Here is a 17458-nt window from a genome sequence, read left to right on the forward strand (position 1 = left end):
AAATGCCCAAGGTCTCATAGCTAATAAGTGGCTGAGCTGATGCTTGAACACAGGTCTACTCACTTCAAAGTCCCACACTCCATGGAGCAATTTGATAACCTTCCCATTCAGAAATGAAGTCTGCTGCTCTGTCTTTAAAATAGGCCTGTGCTCAAGGCCTGTAGCTGGTTTGAAGCCCACATACATGCCGATTGGTTTGACCCCGATACCTCCATTCCTGCAGTCTTCCTATTTCTAGGCAGGTAACTGCACCATTGCCCTTTGCTTTGCCTCAGTGCCATGGGGAATCCCTAAGCATCTCCTCTGAAGGGTCTCTTCCACCAAGAGTGAGCAGCACAGCCTTTGCTCACCCCCAGCATCTCTTCTGCCTATTTCTTCCCCCAAGACCTGCGACCCAGGCTCACTCTTACCTACTACTCACCAGTGCTGAGTTGTTCCCTAGACACCTTCACAGTGATCACAAGCCCACGGGTGATGAAATTTGCATCTTGAGAAGTGGGTTGTAGTTGTCTCAGGGAGAAAATTATGTCCATCTACACAAAGAAACTCAATTTGGCCCCGAAGCACCATGGTGCTGTAACCTTTAGAGATAGCACGTGATTAAAAGACTTTTAGATCTGATGTATTTGAATTGGATATTAAAGCAAATAGAGTTGTTCCCCGCTATGTGAATAATACTGTGAACCGCTTTAGTCAAGGACTGGTGGCCACCTTGGATGAATCAGTGGGATTTTAGCTGGTGACTGGCCTGTGGCCGCAGAAGAAAAGTTGAATATGCTCTAAGTTTTATTCATTTCAGGACCCTGGAGCCTAAAGAATTTGCTGCTTTATTTGAAGGCAGCACCACTGTTAAGTTCTCAGTCTCTCCTGTCCCTGGGCTAGAAGTTGAAGGGCAGCTGGACCTTCCATTTCATTTGCGGCATTTCTGAGGATGAGCTCTGGGGGTGGACTGTCCTAACTCAAACCCCAGCTCTCCCGCCCGAAATGGAGTTAGGAGATTAGATGAAATAATACATCTAAAGCATTTAATCTGAGTCCTGCCAAATAGTAAGTACTCAGTAAATGTTAGCTGTTATTATTAATAGTACTATGTGCTCAGAGGTCTTTATCTCCATGGAAACATTTAAGGATGGGATAGCTCCTCTTCTAGCCAATAGAGTTTAGAGACTCAGAGACTGCGATAGACGGTTTCTTGTGGTCCTTTCCAACTCAAGGACCGCGTGATTGGAACAATAATTTTTACGCTTGTCTCAGAGGGAGACATAGCATAGGAAGGCCGTAGGGTGCGGGGGTGAAAAGCAAGGCTTTAGTTTTATAGGAAGCTGGGGTCAACTCTCAAGTCCACCAAATACTAGCAATAGGACTCGGAACAATTAATTATCCTCATTTTCCTTATCTCTAAACTAGGGATACAACCTTGTAGGGTTGTTTGGATTAAAGGAAGAAACAGCTCCAAGAGGCGAATCCCCCCCGGGATACGTACAAGAAGTCAGCCTGTGCATTGCTCCTGTACCAGCCAGTGGACTGAGTACTCTGGGATATGGCTTTTTTATGGGGGGCTGCAGGTGGGATCATGACATGACAGCTCAAGTGAGAAAGACCTGGCCTGGGAGCTGAATGGCCTTGTAAGGGTCAGGGCTGATGTTTTGGACCCCAGCGGAGGTGGGGAGTTAGAGGAGGGGGTGGGGGTGGGGCCGTCCTCTTTCTGTCATAGCCTGGCAGGCTGCTCTCCCCTCAGCTGCCAAAGGGAGCTCTTCAATGCGTAAGACCCTGCACAGCCTCCTGCCTCTGTTCCAATGCACTAGATGGTTCCCGTTGCCTTAATACAAACCCCAAAGTCCTGTTTTATTTCCTTCATGGAATGTGTCACGTTATGTCTCCCCCTGTAGACTCTAAGCTCAGAAAACTTGACTATCTTGTTTGCCATATACCCACCCCCAGTTCCGTACCTGGCACACAATAGTGCCGTCTCAGCTTCCTACGGCTGCTGTAACAAATTAGCAAAACTCAATGGCTTACAAGAAAATACATGTATTATCTTACAGTTCTGGAGGTCAGGAGTCCAAAAACAGTTTCAGGGCTAAAGTTCAGGTGTCTGCAGGGCTGTTTCCTTCTGGAGGCTCCAGGGGAAACTCTGTTCTCTTGCCTTTTCTAGCTTCCAGAAGCTGCTGCATCCCTTGGCACTTGGCCCCTTTCCATCCTCAGAGCCAGAGAACATCACATCTCCTTCTCTGACTCTGACCCTCCTGCCTCCCTCTTTCACTTACGATTACATCAGCCCTACCTGGCTAATTCGGACTAATCTCTCGTTTCAAGATCCTTAACTCAGTCACATCTGCAAAATCTCTTTTTGCCTGTTAAGTCATATATTTTATGGGGCCCAGGGATTAGGATGGACATCTTTGGGGGTGGCGGGTAGGCATTCAACAAAATGTTTACTGAGTAACTCTATGAATGATAGTAGGAATAAACAACATACTGTGACATTGCTTTCTGAGCCTCTGAGGCCCTTTTCTGAGTTTAAAAGGGCTGCTTCTCATTGTTTCCTTTGCTTTCCCCAGACAGAGGTGGGAGGCACAGACAATACAGGATGGGTTGAACTCCATGTATCTGGAGAGCAGTCTGGACTAGAAGCATCCAGTTTGTTCCTCTCTGGGGTTCAGATCACCACTCAGTCACTTTTTAGCTATAGACAGCTGCTTATTGCTTCTAAGCCTCAGTATTCCCATCTGTGAAATGGGGATGAAATTGGCTGTCGTTTATTGAGCCCCAGCTATGTGACCTGAATTTAAAAAACCCAGTCCTGGCCTTTACTTGCTGTGTGACCTTGGGCAAATGGTATAACTTCTCGATTTCCTTGTTGGTGTTGTGGCACCGATGATAACAGTTGATACATCACATGTGCACACACATGCAGTGTATGGATAAAATGAGATAATATATGTAAAGGGCTTATTTGGCAATAGTGCTTGGCACCTGGTAACACTCAACACAAAGCATATTTATTATTTTTCTTATTTCTCATTTTTAAAATTCACACCATTATTCTTATTTCTTTCTTCCTCTTCTTTTCCCTCATTTTCCTTTGCTTTATCATCACCCATTTTTACGTGATGTCTCTGTGTTAAATGTTTTCAAGAGTTTTCCCCATGCCTGACTCTGTTAGCCTGAGTTCAAACTCACCAGGTCAGAGCCTGAGTCTTTCATTTCATCATGGCTCAGCCTACCACGATGCTTTATTAATATCGGTTTCTTCTGTCGTGGCTTCTGTTTGATTATCTGGCTACCAAGCTGTCAAAGACCAAGCCTCCTGGTTTCTCCCCTCCTGTTATACAGAGGCACTTTTGAGAGGGCATCAACAGTGGGACCTAAAGGAGGGAAGAAAAGCACTCCTTCTCTCCAGCCCTCTCCCTTGCCATGCACCGCAAATGAAAATATCTGGGAAGAAATGTCTATTATTCTATCCCTGGAACCAAAGGCACCAGGGATAGTCATAATTCTGACTCCGTGTCTGCGTGTCTTGTTATCAGAAAATTAGAGTAAAAAGAAGCTTTTGTTCAGCTATGGAGACATCTTAATAGGCACTTTGATTGTTAAACAGAAGTTTCCATATCAGTTTAATTGCTATAAGTGCTGTTTGCCTTCTCTGTTGTGATAAGGCCTGAATTTTCATAGATTTTCCCTTTAAACAGTTTTCCTTTGCTTTAAGGCTTGCATTGGCAAGTTTAAGGAAAGCCAAACGGAGAAAGTAAAGAGAAGATCTCAGAGTTCAGATCTGCACACCCAGGGATGAAGGCGTGTGGAGGTTATTATTGCTGGAGACTAATGTTGTCGCAGCCGATGAATGTAACTGACGGAATTTGCTCCTTCAACCAGATATTGGGAAATGAAACCAAACTACCAAACTTAATTACATCTACTTTTTCAAGAGGGTGCTGTAATTGAGAATGAGAACAACTAGGATATGAATCTAACAGTGAGATGTGCTTATAATAAAAGAGGATTTGTTCTCTACTGAGTTGAGCTTCAGAAGTACCATCTCAAGATTGTGGGGAGAGGGAGGGGGTGGGGAGATGGCTAGAGAAGTGAAATACATCTCGATCAGGGTTTCTCAGCCTTGGCACTATTGCCATTTGGGTCTAGTTAGTTCTTTTTTTTTTTTTTTTTTTGCGGTGCGGGGGCCTCTCGCTGCTGTGGCCTCTCCCCTTTCGGAGCACAGGCTCCAGACGCACAGGCTCAGTGGCCATGGCTCACGGGCCCAGCCGCTCCACAGCATGTGGGATCTTCCCAGACCGGGGCACGAACCCGTGTCCCCTGCATCAGCAGGCGGACTCCCAACCACTGCGCCACCAGGGAAGCCCGGGTCTAGTTAGTTCTTTGGCGTGGGGATGTGTCTTGTGGAATGTTGAGTAGCATCCCTGGTCTCTACACATTAGATGCCAGTAGCATCCCCACATCACCGCCCCAATTATTTGGCAGTATCTCCAAACAATGCCAAATGTTCCCCCGGGCAAAAGTGCCCCTGATTGAAGATGCTGATATAGGGGCTTTTGGAAGGCTCGGGAACAACTGCAGAGTTACTCCTTGAGGATCTACCAGTGCCCGGCTGTGTGACCTTTAGCTAGTCACTGCACCTCTTTGAGCTTCTGTGTCTACCTTTGTGCAGTGGGAATAATGAGAACACCGACTGCATAGAGGCAAAGCTTCTGCGTATAAACTGCACAGAATTATGCCTACCACATATTGAGTGCTCAGTAAATTCACTGTTTCTATGATAAGAATCTCAGATTCAGCAAACATGTGTTACGTACTTACTTTGTCCCAGGTGCTTGCTGTGCTATGAGGCAGTGATGCAAAGATGAAGATGTGGTCCCTGTCCTTGTAGGAGTGGCAAAAATATGGAGACTTGTTGGTACTGCCTTATTCTTCACCCATGGCAGATGTTACTAATCAGTCTCGATGCTCTTTCCTCTTAAGCCTCAGAATTCTTCTCAACACACTTTCCTAGACAGCCACTACTAACATCCCATGAGATGAAACCCCTTTGGCACTCCTCACTTTGCAGATTCCCCATGAGGAGGCTGTGTATCTGAGCTAACCCTTCCTCTCCAGCATAGCCATTCCACCTCTACCCATCCCTGGCACTGGAGAAAGCATCTTAAGGACTTAGCAGGTAGCAGCATCCTTCCTTACAAATCTGACTTCAACCCCCTGCTCTCTCTCTCTCTCTCTTTTAAAATTGTCTTTCTTTCTTGTCTTTTTTGCTTCTCTCAGAAGCCAAAACAAGTAATAACATGGGCTTGGACTTGATGACATTTAGTTTTTAGTTAAACTAGAGGAAATTCCACTGGCTCTGATTCTGAGTGATATATCATGCTGTCTCCCTCTTTCTCTGGCCTTTGGGGCTTGGGAAATCATTAGCTCCTCCAGAAATGGTCCCAGCTTTACAAGGGCAGAATTGGGGTTTCTGGAAACAGCTATCAGATGGCTGTTGACAGTGTCATTAGACAGAAGAGAGGAGTGATTGGGTTAGGGTTAAATGCTCCCTGATCGGTGCAGGCATGCAGCTCCCCAGTGAGCGCGCCACTCCATAACAACTGCTGTGAAAAATGAGGCGTGCATTTGCAGCTCTGAGGACAGGGATCTGGCTCCATCCATCTGGCCTGAGAAATGAGAGCTGGCGTGTGGGTCAGCCACTTCCTTCTCCTCTCCCCTAGCTGGTGGAGGTTTCACAGGCCGCACCGGTCCATTTCTGCTGTTGTTTCACACCTCTCTGGGGCCTGTGAGGTCTGCGAGGAGGGTGATGCGGGCCACCAGGCAGTGGAGTGAAGGTGGGGGCTGGTGCCCAGAGGCTGTGGAAGAAGTCCTGGAACTCAGTCAGTGGTGGAGTGATAGTGTGGGTCGCTGGGATGTAGCCTGAGGCATGAAAGAAAAGACCAGATGGGCATAGGCACCCAGCCTGAAGTCTGTGTGATTTATTGTTTCTTCCTCATTCCCATTAATCCATCAGTTTATCCATTCATCTAGCTGTCCATCCATCCACCCATCCATCCACCCACCTACCAATCCATCCATCCGCCTACCCATCTGTCTACCTTGCAACTCATCTGTCCACCTTGCAACTCATCTGTCCATCTGCCCACCTATCCAACCATTCATCTATCCATCCATCTACCCACCTACCAATCCATCCACCCACCTCCCCATCTGTCTATCTACTGACTCATCTGTCCATCCATGCACCTATCCAGACATTCATCCATCCATCCGTCCACCCACCCATCCACCCACCTACCTACCCATCCGCCTACCCACTCAATCATCCATTCATCAATCCATCCACTTATTCCAGCATGAGTTTAGGTGGTACATAGTTAGACATATTTTAAATAGTTACTTATACAGAAAGTGATATTGGTTTTCCATATAGAGTTGCTTTGAGAATAAATGTGTTTAAACAAACAAATAAGTCAACCTAAAATATTAAGTAGATAATTTTATGGGTTGTACAGGGGCGTGACAAAAATTAGGAGAGTGATACTTGTACAACTGGCATTTGGAATCTGCTAAGTTAGAACTTTGCATACACAGGCACGTGTTCTAGGTCCCTTAAGCCTGGATTCACAGCTTCTGTGGGATCTACAAGGTGTATGATCTTGAGCACACGACTTCCTCTCTCCAAGCCTCAGCTTCCTCACCTGGAAGGTTGCTTGTTTTGAGGATGTAACGAGCTCAGGCATGTGAGTCACATGGCACATGCCTGGCACACAGTAAGCACTTGGTAGATGGGAGCCATGCTCAGTTTTATTCTTCCCCCAGCTGGTTTTTTTCCAGGCACTGCCCCACCCGGGGGACCTTGCGTGAGTTAAGGTAACACAAGCTAAACTAGTTTTCCATTTGGCTTTGGTTTAGCAAGTGATGGTGGCCAGTGTCCTTCCTGAGGCCAGCGAGCCTCCCTCTTCCTTCTGGGGCTCGGTGGGAGCCCACCCCCACTTCCGATTCTCTGTGTAACAGGACCTTCTCCTCCTCTCTTCTCTCCCTGCAGACACACTGTCAGTGCCACGCTGGTCCCCACAGATCCCTCGCAGAGACCTCGGCAACTCCATCAAGCACAGGTAGGCTGGATTCCTGGCTGCACCGGGGCCCACCTCCCAGCACAGGGAGGGCTGGGGCCTCTGGCCCCAGCGTGGGGAAAGGCTGGCAGGCTGTTTTGCCCCAGCTCCGATATCACCATGCTCTTCTCTCCTCTGCCAGGCTGAGCCTCAATGTGGCAAGGGACTGAGATGTCTGCTTCTTATTCACCTGGCTCGTAAACTTAACACCTACTGGTTAAACGCCAGGGCTTTGGAGTCAGACTGACCTGTATTCCAATCCCAGCTAGTAAAGCTTTGCAACCCTGAGGAAGTTACTTAACCTCTCTGAGACTCAATTTTCTCATCAGATATTTCTGACTACTCATAGGGTGGTCATGAGGATTAAATGAGATAATATATTAAAGTGCTAAGCAAAGGGCCTGGCACATAATAACCACTCAGTAAATGGTATCAATATTAAGACAAATGCTTGTCCTAATTTTGGGTCTCCCCACCCAGAAGACAAGATTGCAGGCTGAAGTCAGAGATGCTCACTTTCTGCTGAAGCATAGGTTAGTCCAGGGCTCCAGCCCTGTTGGGTGCCCGGGACAACCTCTCCAGGAGTACACCTGCCCTTTTCAGGAGGAAGATTTCTATCTACTAAGTCATCCCTTATACGAAGTTAACTTTCCACATTTTATCTCATTATCCTCACAATCTGTTCACAAACTCAGTGGGGTAAGTAGCACAAGTGTGGTCATGTCCATTTGACAGATAGGGAAACTGAGTCCCTGAATGATTAAGTGATGAATCTACAAGCTAATTAACCCCAGCATTTTGTGTTCTTTTGACACCTCTGCTGAGAGCTTTCTTTGCACGAGGCCTCTGTGACCAGCAGAGAGTTCACTCATTCATGGTTTCTTTCCACTAGTATTTAGAGAGAATATCTGTACCGGGGCTGCAGCACTGAACACGACGTAAGGCTTTCAACCTTGGGAAACTTGAGGTCTAGTGGAGGGATAGAGAGTTAACAGACCGTGACAGTGCAGTGGTGGTGGGGATCAGGGCTATAAGCGGGGGAGGCAATTCCAGGGGCAGACACGTCACCATAACCCGGGGTGAGGCAGGAGTGAGCACATTCTCCCGGAATGGCATCTCGTCAACAGTTTTTGAAAGAAATATGTTGACAGGATAGTTGTTAAGACTCAAATGAGAAAATGGTGGAGGAAGTCGTGAGAAATACACGATAGACACGTCAGTGGTCAGGCGGTGAGATGCAGAGGGAAAGGCATCAAAAAGAAGGGCCTTGTTTTGTTTGCTTACAGGCTGCTCCCTGGCTCAGCTTCACCTCTGGATTGGCCACACCCCTAGCTCAGCTCCACCCCTGGATTGGCCACACCCCTGGATTGGCTCCACCCAATTGGCCACACCCATGGCTCAGCCACGACACTAGACTCTAGCACCCTAATGTTAGACCTGGTGGTACCTCAGATTCAAACGCTGGTGCCAAGAGGAGGAAAATGATCTGATGATCTCGGGCATCAGGAACATCTTCTTAGAGGAGCTGGCACTTGGGGTGCCTTGTTACTCTCCAGTCTCACCCTGTGTTTCTCTCTGGGCTCCATGCCAGGATGGAAAGACCTAGACTCATCCCAGCCTTGGTGAGAAAATGAAATTAAAATCCCATACCATCCGCTGTCCTCAGAGTCACCTCAGCCACAGCTTGGAAGAGGGATTGCTGATCCCAGGGATGGGAGAGGGCTGGAAAGGAGAAGGAACTCCCACCTGCCACTCATATTCTTGATTCCCATGCTGCTGGCTGGTGGATGAAACACGAGTCCGTTTGCCATTCCCCAGAGCTGACAAATCCTGCAAAATAGATCCTGCCACACTTGCTCATCCTGCTAAAGGGGCAGAAAGGGACTTAACCAACCCCCAGTCCAAAACTGGAAAGGGAGTTTTCCTGGCCACAAGAGTGTCTCTTCAGAATATTGCTATTTGCTTAGTTATGGAGGCTTTGGGCTGCAGATCATTCTGTTGGAAGAGTGACTGACCTAAATCAGGCAAGATGCTACAGCAGAGGGATGCAGGCTGGCCCTCAGAATTCTTAAGCACCAAGTTACATAATCGCTTCTGATTTTCATTTTGACACTGTGAGGCAGTGGAGATTAGCTACAACTCCTGCGGAAGGTGACAAAAATTGAAAACGAGAATTAACTCTGACCTGGCAACCTTCAATACTTTTCTTGGGGCCAGTCCTGCTGCTGCCTGGTATCTCATGAAGAGGAAAGCACCCTGGCGGCAGCAGGGGGCCCCAGAAGTTAATCAAATGCATCCCTGTTCCCACTGGTTCCTAGCTGTATATCGGAAACCTCTACACTGCCTTATGTTTGCAGCAAGTGGTGGTGGCTGGGGAGCGAGGTGGGCTGATGTCCAAAATGGCTTTCCCTTTAGGGCCCTCTTCTCTGCTACTAACGTTTGCAGTCTCCACTTTTGGGGAGATCACCCCTTCTTGAAGCTTCCCAGGCGATGAAACTAGCAGTGATGGGGAATAGACCGCCGGGGGGCCCCACCTTGCTTTGTGGTTCTCTGAGGACAGTTCTAGTCCTATCCATCTGTCTCCAATCTGAACTTGGCACATAGTAGACCTCCAGGCAGGCAATGTTTGTTGAATGACTGAATGACTGTTATGAATGTTTGGGTAACAATACAGTCACAGCCCAATTCAGTGAGCACTTTCTGTTTACAAGGCACTATATAAAGCCCTTGCACTGTGCATGACCTTGTTTAATCCTCTGAACAACCTATGAGGTCAATACTGTTATTATTCCCACTTTACAGATAAAGAGACTGAAGTTTAAGCAACTCGATTAAGTCACCTATCTTTGAAGAAGAGGGGCTGGAATCCAGGGCCCATGTTCTTATCCTGTCAGTGGTCATCCTTCTAGAGGTCCGTCAGTCACCATTACCTTGGCCTTGAACACTTTCTGTCTCTTTCCCACAGGTTTTCCACGAAGTACTGGATGTCTCAGACATGCACAGTCTGTGGGAAGGGGATGCTTTTTGGCCTCAAGTGTAAAAACTGCAAGTAAGTGGCTGTTCCTGGAAGCACCTTTTCATGGTGCCTGATGTCGGCAGGAGCCATCCTGGGCTCTGAAATAGCTTATGGGACTTTGGTTTCTTGGCTCTCAGGAGAGCTGCTTCTCTGTTTTTTCAGAAATAGGTCTTAAATCAACCTCTACACATGGGTAAAGGGTCAAGGAGAGAGCTTATGAATAAGAACCAGAGCTGAGGGCGATGCTGGAAACGCATAGTGCTGTCTGCAGAGGCACAGTGGGAACTTGCATTTTCATAGCATCTGAAATCAGAGGTTGGCAAACTTTTTCTCTGGTCGACCAGATAGTAAATATTTTAGGCTTTGTGGGCCAGTGGGTCCCTGTTACAACCACTCAGCTCTGCTGTGTTGCTCAAGAGCAGCCATAGGCAATATATAAACAAATAAGTGTGACAAATTTATTTATTCCAGTAAAGGCTTTTGTACAAAAATATGCCGTGCCTGGCTTTGGCCACTCAGCCACGGTTTGCTGATCCCTGAGTTAGAGTTTGCAAAGGCCTTTTGCCCTTTATTTTTTCTTCTTGTGGTGCCTCTCGGGGTGGGGGGCGGTGGTTCTGAGTCTTCCCATTTTACAGATGTGAAAGCTGACTCCCAGCAAGGATAAACCTGAGGTCACACAGCTAAGAAGTGGCTGTCTAGCTCAATGACATTGGGCAAGTTGCCCCACATTTCTGCATTTTCATCTGCATGAAAGGAATAATCATCACACCTGCCCAATGTGACAGTGAGCATTGAATAAATCAGCAGCAAAGGACATAGCCCAGTGCCAGGCGTAGGGTTTTGTCCTCTGTCAAAGGTCACAAATGCCTTTCTGTCTGGCCTTCCTCTTTCCTTCTGTAAACTTGTATTAAATACCTGCTTTGGTCCAATTACTGTAAAATAGTCAATAACATTCAGCTGTATCTAAGGGTTACAAATGAGTGTGCCTCTGATCGCCTTACAGGAGCCACTAAGTTGAAAAGTAGGAACCCTTCTCTCTCCTCTAGACTTCCTCTTCCTTGTCCAGTCCAGGCTGGGAACTCATTTGGGTTCCTTCAGGCCTCCCCACATCCCTGCCCCATGAAGGAGTTCTTACTCTTCCCCCAGCCTGGATGTCTCAGTCAAAAGGTGAGGCTGACTGCCCTTCCCTCCTGGAGTTGTGGGGAGGATGAATGAGTTCCAGCCTCTAGAGGAGCCTTAAGCTCCGTGGCACAAGGGAAGGAGAAGGGGGCAGTAACTACCAAGCGTTAGTGTCTGGAGGCCCACATCCCCACCTTGGTCCTGTATAGACCCGGCTCTCAGGTGAGTACTCAGGATGGCGGCCGCTGGTCTTTCTGACTTTGAGACACACTAATCCAAGCCCTCGGGTCCAACTCGAAGTTCTGTCTGATTTCCCAGGTACCCTAGCTGCTCTGGGGCCTGTCTTATCTGTGCGTAGTCACTCCATGTTCTCAGGGGAAACGGCAGCTTTCACATCTTCACACCTGCCGAGTGGAGGCTTTGAAGTCAGGTAATTAGGTGACAGGGGTGCAGCCAGGAGCCGGCAAGGCTGAATACTCCCTGAGCCATTTTAATTTTCAGCGCTAGAGGCAGAAGTATGAGATAGCGTCCACGCATGCTGTCTCTGTTCTAGAAGTAATGAGCAGAGGCTCAGACCCTGCCAAGGGTTGGGGGAGGGACGGGGACCTGGGGGAGAGAGGTGGGTCCCAGAAGCAGAGGCTTTAAGGCAGCCAGAACTGAGCTGGAGTCCCACCTGCATTGCCACTCTCTGTGTGACCTTGAGCAGGGGACTGTCATCCCAGGGCTCAGTTTCCTTACCTGCAAAGTGGGCGTGATATTAGCACCCCCTGCCACAGGGCGGTTGGAAGGAACGGGTAAAATGTCCTTGCCCAAGATGACAATGTTTTATCAAAAGTCCTCCTCACTCCACCTTGTGCAGATATAGCTCCTGGAACTCTAAGAGGCAGGATTCAAACCAAGCCGTGGTTGGAAGGAACAACTGATCTTTCTAATTTGCCTCAGCCCTTAGAAAAACTGCGCGAAAGGTGAAAACAGAGTCTGTAACAGCTGCAGAGTTCTGGGTTGCTTCAGGAACTTTGACGTTGTACTTGCATGATGGCAGTGGAGTTTAGCGCTCCCTCTAGTATGTAATTAGGAGCATGCATTACTGATATCACCAGCTGAAGTTTGACCTTACTCTTCCATGAATGAAATTCTGTGTTTTTTGCATTAATTATAGTGAGGATGGATGGCTGTTTATATGTGTTTTCAAAGGTTGGCAGGATTTTGAGTGGAAGGGTTGGATGAAGGACAGAAAAGGGTAACACACGGACCCCATTGTCAAGGAGTTTAGGGGAAGACGCACCTATAGAGAAATGAATTTTGGTGAAACTGAAGTACATGCATGAGAGCAGCAACAGGTGAAATTCCAGAGGGCAGCGCCGAGAGTGGGGAGGGAGCTTCTTAGAAAAAATGGGCAGAAATGTGTGTTCATTTACTTGACTAATGTTTATTGAGCACGTACTATGCACCGGGCACTGTTCTAGGCACAGAGGAAATAACAGTGAATGAAACAGACAAAATCCCTGCCCTCATGGAGCTTACATGCTGGTGAGAGATGGAGATGGGGAAGGCCAGACAGTAAACAAAGTAAATTAGTAAAATAGGTCATCTGTTCAGATGATGCTCACGTGCTGAGGAGAAGAGCAAAGAAGAGAAGGGAGATAGGAAGAGTCAGGGAAGGGGCTGCAATTTTCATTAAAGTGCTCAGAGAAGGTCTTATACCTGAGTGGGAACTTTGGGAAAAAAGTGGTATGTGATGTGGGTGATTTCCTGTTTTCCTAAAGCATTTCCAGAGGCTTGGGTCTGAACCTATCCCAAAGGCAATGGTTCTTTCTCGCCCGCCCCCCCTTTTTTTAAACCTAGAGCAATTCTGGTTGTGTTATTGCCAGAAACGCCCTGGCTTAGACCCATTGCTACTCCAAGTGTGGACCCTGGTCCTGCAGCATCAGCATCAGCTGGGAGCTGAGGCCCCACCCCAGACCTGCCGCACCCAAATCTGCATTTTAAGATTGTCCTGGTGATTCCTGTGCACATTAAGTTTGAGAAGCACTACTCTCGTGAGCTCCAAATTCCCTTGTGGAGCTGATCTTATTTTTCTAGATTATGGGTCTCAAAACTCGCGTGTGTATCAAAATCCCCTGGAAGGTTTATTAAAACATAGCTTCCTGGACCTATGCCCTGGAGTCTCCAATTCAGCGGGTCTGAGGTGGGTCCCCAGAATTTGCATCTCTAACAAGTTCCCAGGTGATGCTGTTGCTTCTGGTCTTGGGACCACAATTTGAGAACCACCGCTCTCTATGAAAGCAGGAGTTTGACAAAATCCAATTTTATTTTCCAACCTGACATTTCTTTTTTCTGAAGGTTGGTCCATCTTTGCTGATTATTTTTCAGTCTCTTCTGCTGTTAACATCCCTTGGCCTCACTCTATAGACATGAGTCTTGTTCATCCTGGTTTCTCCAGTAAATTCATCCAGTAAATATTTATGTGCTGAGTCAAAATGCTAAGGTATGATTAGGAACCCAGGCTGTAGGTCAGACACACACACCTATATTTGAATCCTGACTCTGCCACTGACTGTGTAATCACTTCTGAGGCTCAATTTCTTCCTCTATAGAAAGAAGAAAATAATATCTACCTTACTAGATTGTTTAAAAAAAAAAACAACTGAGATAAATAACGGAAAATGCTTAGCCTGGTACCTGACCCATTATAAGAGCTTAATAAATGAAAGCTAATACTATAATTAGCATTATGAATTAATTTTGGGGTACCCCTCCACCCCGGAAGCCAGGATACTTCCAAATATCTAACCCTTTGCCTCCTGCTTTGGTTCAATGCCCACTTCCTCCAGAATTATCATCAGCTGTCTTGTCGGCATTCTGAATAGAGAGATTAATGAACTAATAGGAAATTATGCTCAGAAAGCAATTTGCAGTTATCTAAAATGAGGCATTTTCATCTAATAGGTTCATGAGCACGGAATGGAGTTTAGTTCTAAGTGGTCGGCTGTCAGCACAATCTACTACTGTCTGATAGCTGAGGATTCAGCTGGCTGAAGTTTGCTTTTGCAGTGAGATGCTGATGCGTTTCCCCAGTTCAGTCATGCCTTATCTGCATCCTTCCCCCTTCTCAGAGTCCTTCTACAGAAGGACCTTTCTGCAGAGCCGAGGTCTGTCTCCTTGGAAACCTCTCCACCTCTATCTGCATCTCTGGCAGGAAAACTGGCAGCAGTGGTGATTTGGGTGGCTTGTGTTCTAGAAGATAAGAGTTTGAACCAAGGTGGTTTTTTGTTTTGTTTTGTTTCCTGCACAGGCTGGAGAGTAGAAGGGAGGGGACATCCAAAACCACCAATGGAGAAGTAGCCCAGACTCTACGGATAGGGCTTAGAAATCTGCATTTTACCCAAACTCTCAGATAATTCCTATTTGCACATACGCATGAGTGTTCTGGGCTGAGGAAATAGCACGGGCAAAGGCTTGGATCAGGGCTAAGAAGGGTTTGAGCATGTTTTGCAGGCGGGGCCCGGGGTCGAGAGGAGACTGTCTGTGCTGTGCAGCCGTGGCACTGGCCTTACTGCTGGGCCTCCTGCTGATGCTTGTTGAGGCTCCAGGCTGCAGGAGGGCACCGCTCACCACGCACCCAGCCGCAGTCCGGCGGAAGCAGGCTTGGGCTCTGGAGCTCTCGTCACGCTGGGCCAGCTTGCCAGCCAGGATGAGGCCTGGTGCGGGGAGGAGAATGTGGTGTCAGGATGGCCTTTCCTCTGGGTGGTGGAGTGGAGGGCAGAAGCCCAGAGTCTGATGTTCTCTGAGTCACCTGCTCTCAGGGCCTGAGACGGGAAGGGTTTGGGTATCAGAATACCTTGCATGTGTTTAAGACTCGTTTTCCTCTAGGACCGCAGAGCACTCACAGGAGTGTTTTGAAGACAAGGTGATAAAATCAGTGGCTGCTGAGCGCAGCCCTGGCTCACCCACGTGTGTCTCGATGTCCTGCTCACAGTGCCAGTGACCTCACTTAGGGACGCTGACGCTGACACCTGAGACCTTCTCTGGAGGCTTGCATTGGGGGATTGCAGCTCCTCCCCCGCGTGGCTCAGAGCCAGGGCCTAACTGGTGCCAGTGTGCAAAAGGCCAGCTTCCTCGCCTCAAGGCAGACAGACTCTATGGTACAGTTCACACTCCAGAGTCCCCTGTGGGATCAGGCTGAGACTGTAGTCGCCTGCAGCCACATCCTTGCTTAGCTTCTCCCCCATTTCCTATCCTGCTGAGGAACAGCCTGGAGAACTGCCTCCATAAATCACCCGCCTCAGGATCTGCTTCTAGGGAACTCAACTTAGGACAGTAAAGCAACAGCAAGATCCAGACGCTGGAGCTAGAGAGAGCAGGTCCTGGCTCTGCCACTTCCTAGCTGTGTGACTCTGGGAGAGTTTCTAAACCTCTCTGATGTAAAATGAGACTAGTAAGTGCATTTGATGTGATAAGACATGTGAGTGCCCCAGTCACCTTAGTGATTTGGGGATTCCTTCAAATCAGAATCTTTAAGTTGTTCAGCACTTATTTCATTGCAGAAGTGGATTCTCTATTAATACAAAGTATGAAAAGAAACAGACTCACCAAATCACCTCTATGGGTTTAAGCAAGGTCAAAGTTCTGGAGAAGTTAGCCCATTTCCTACTTTTCTGTAGTTCTTGTTCTCCATTTTTCTTTGAGGATTTTCAGAACCAGCCAACTTCTTGGGAAACATGTTAAAGGGTTTATATCAGGGTTTCTCAACCTTGGCACTATTGACATTCACTTGGATTTTACATACTCTTTGGTTCCCTTCTTGCCCTGTGTGTCCTTCTAGCCCGTGTCCTTACATCAAAATACAATGTTTTATCTGAAATTTTCCTGTGTTTGCAAAATGACTTCAGCCACAGGTGACAAGGAGATAAAAGCGTGAAGTAAGCCATGGTTGGTTTGAGCCACTGGGTGCCCTAATTTTCCCAGCTCTTGAAAAGCGGGGGAAATGACGAGCTGGTGTTGCAGCTGCCGCGAAGTTCCTGGAGGCTTCAGGAATTTGTGCAACGGGCAGGATATTGGCAGGATACAATTATGAGCATGCATCTCAGAGATCACCAGCTTGAAGCCCAGACTTATTTTTCCATTAATAGAAACACTTCAGTTTTTGCAGTAATCGTCATGGGAATTAATGGTCCCTTATATACGTTTTTATCTATTATAGTTGGGTCCAGTTACAGTGGTACGTGAGGGAGGATTATAATTCTCTTGAGGCTGAGGTGGGGATTGGATATGAGGATGATGGTGATGCTGATCCCATGTATTGAGGGCTTACTGAGGGCCAGACATTTTGCTAAGTACTTTACATGCACAAGCTCATTTAATTCTTACAACAACCAGGGAAGGTAGGGCCTATTATTATCCCCATTTTACAGATGAGAAAACAGAGGCCTTCAGGAGTAAATAGTTGGCCCAGAGTCTCACAGCGGGTGGATCCACTCCTCAAACCCACTGGTCCCTCTGATTCAAGGTCCCAGAGCCTTAACCACTTTGCATGGGCAAAGGACCAGCCACACAGTTGCCAGCCCCCACTCTGCTTCTCCTTGAACCAGACAAGCAGAACGGAAGACGAGCATCTGGTCTCAACCTGACCCTGGACCAGAGCTGTCAGTCTTTTCCTCCCCCGCCTGCTACCCTCTCCCATCATCCCTTCTTGAATTGAAAGATGACAAATGGGTCTCTGTGATGAACACCCCCAGGTGCTGGGAACCCAGTGGACCCTGTGGTCATGCTCTCCTCTCTCGGGGAAGCTGAGGGGGTCAGGGAAGGCATCACCAACAGGTAATACATCTACAGCTTCCTTACAGTATCCTCTTGTGGAGAGACCTGTGCCGGGGTTTTCCTGATTATTTTTCATTATGTTGCTGGAGCGTTCAGTCTTATTTCTATGTTAATACTCCCCATCTCCCTTGCTCATTTCTGCTGTTGCCTTTTTCTTTCTAACCCAGTTGTAGGCCAAAGAGCTCAACCCCACTGAGCTGTCGGCAGTGAGGGAAGGGGTGTTTTTTGAGATTCTTCATTGAGGGCATATGGAGACATTTCTAGAAGCACAGGCTCAACTGAGAGACCCCAGGGGCATCAAAACTGCTCGGTTGGGGCACTCATTCAGACAAGCCCACTGCGAAGGGGGTAATGATTTTGTTTAGTGATTTTGCAAGCAGGCTTAAGGAGC

The 17458-nt window shown here is 47.6% G+C and overlaps 1 protein-coding gene across 1 annotated transcript in view; it reads left to right on the top strand.

Moving 5' to 3' along the window:
• KSR2 (kinase suppressor of ras 2) overlaps positions 1 to 17458 on the top strand; it is a gene marked incomplete at both ends in the record, with an annotated part of 397529 nt that overhangs the window by 284361 nt on the left and 95710 nt on the right. The window contains 2 exons of the mRNA XM_082668163.1: positions 7046 to 7115; positions 10078 to 10161. Coding sequence (XP_082524289.1) covers positions 7046 to 7115; positions 10078 to 10161 — 154 coding nt within the window. The remainder of the gene's footprint in view (positions 1 to 7045; positions 7116 to 10077; positions 10162 to 17458) is intronic.

The sequence above is a fragment of the Grampus griseus genome (assembly GCF_964374135.1).
Source record: "Grampus griseus genome assembly, chromosome: 12".
Lineage (NCBI taxonomy): Eukaryota > Metazoa > Chordata > Mammalia > Artiodactyla > Delphinidae > Grampus > Grampus griseus.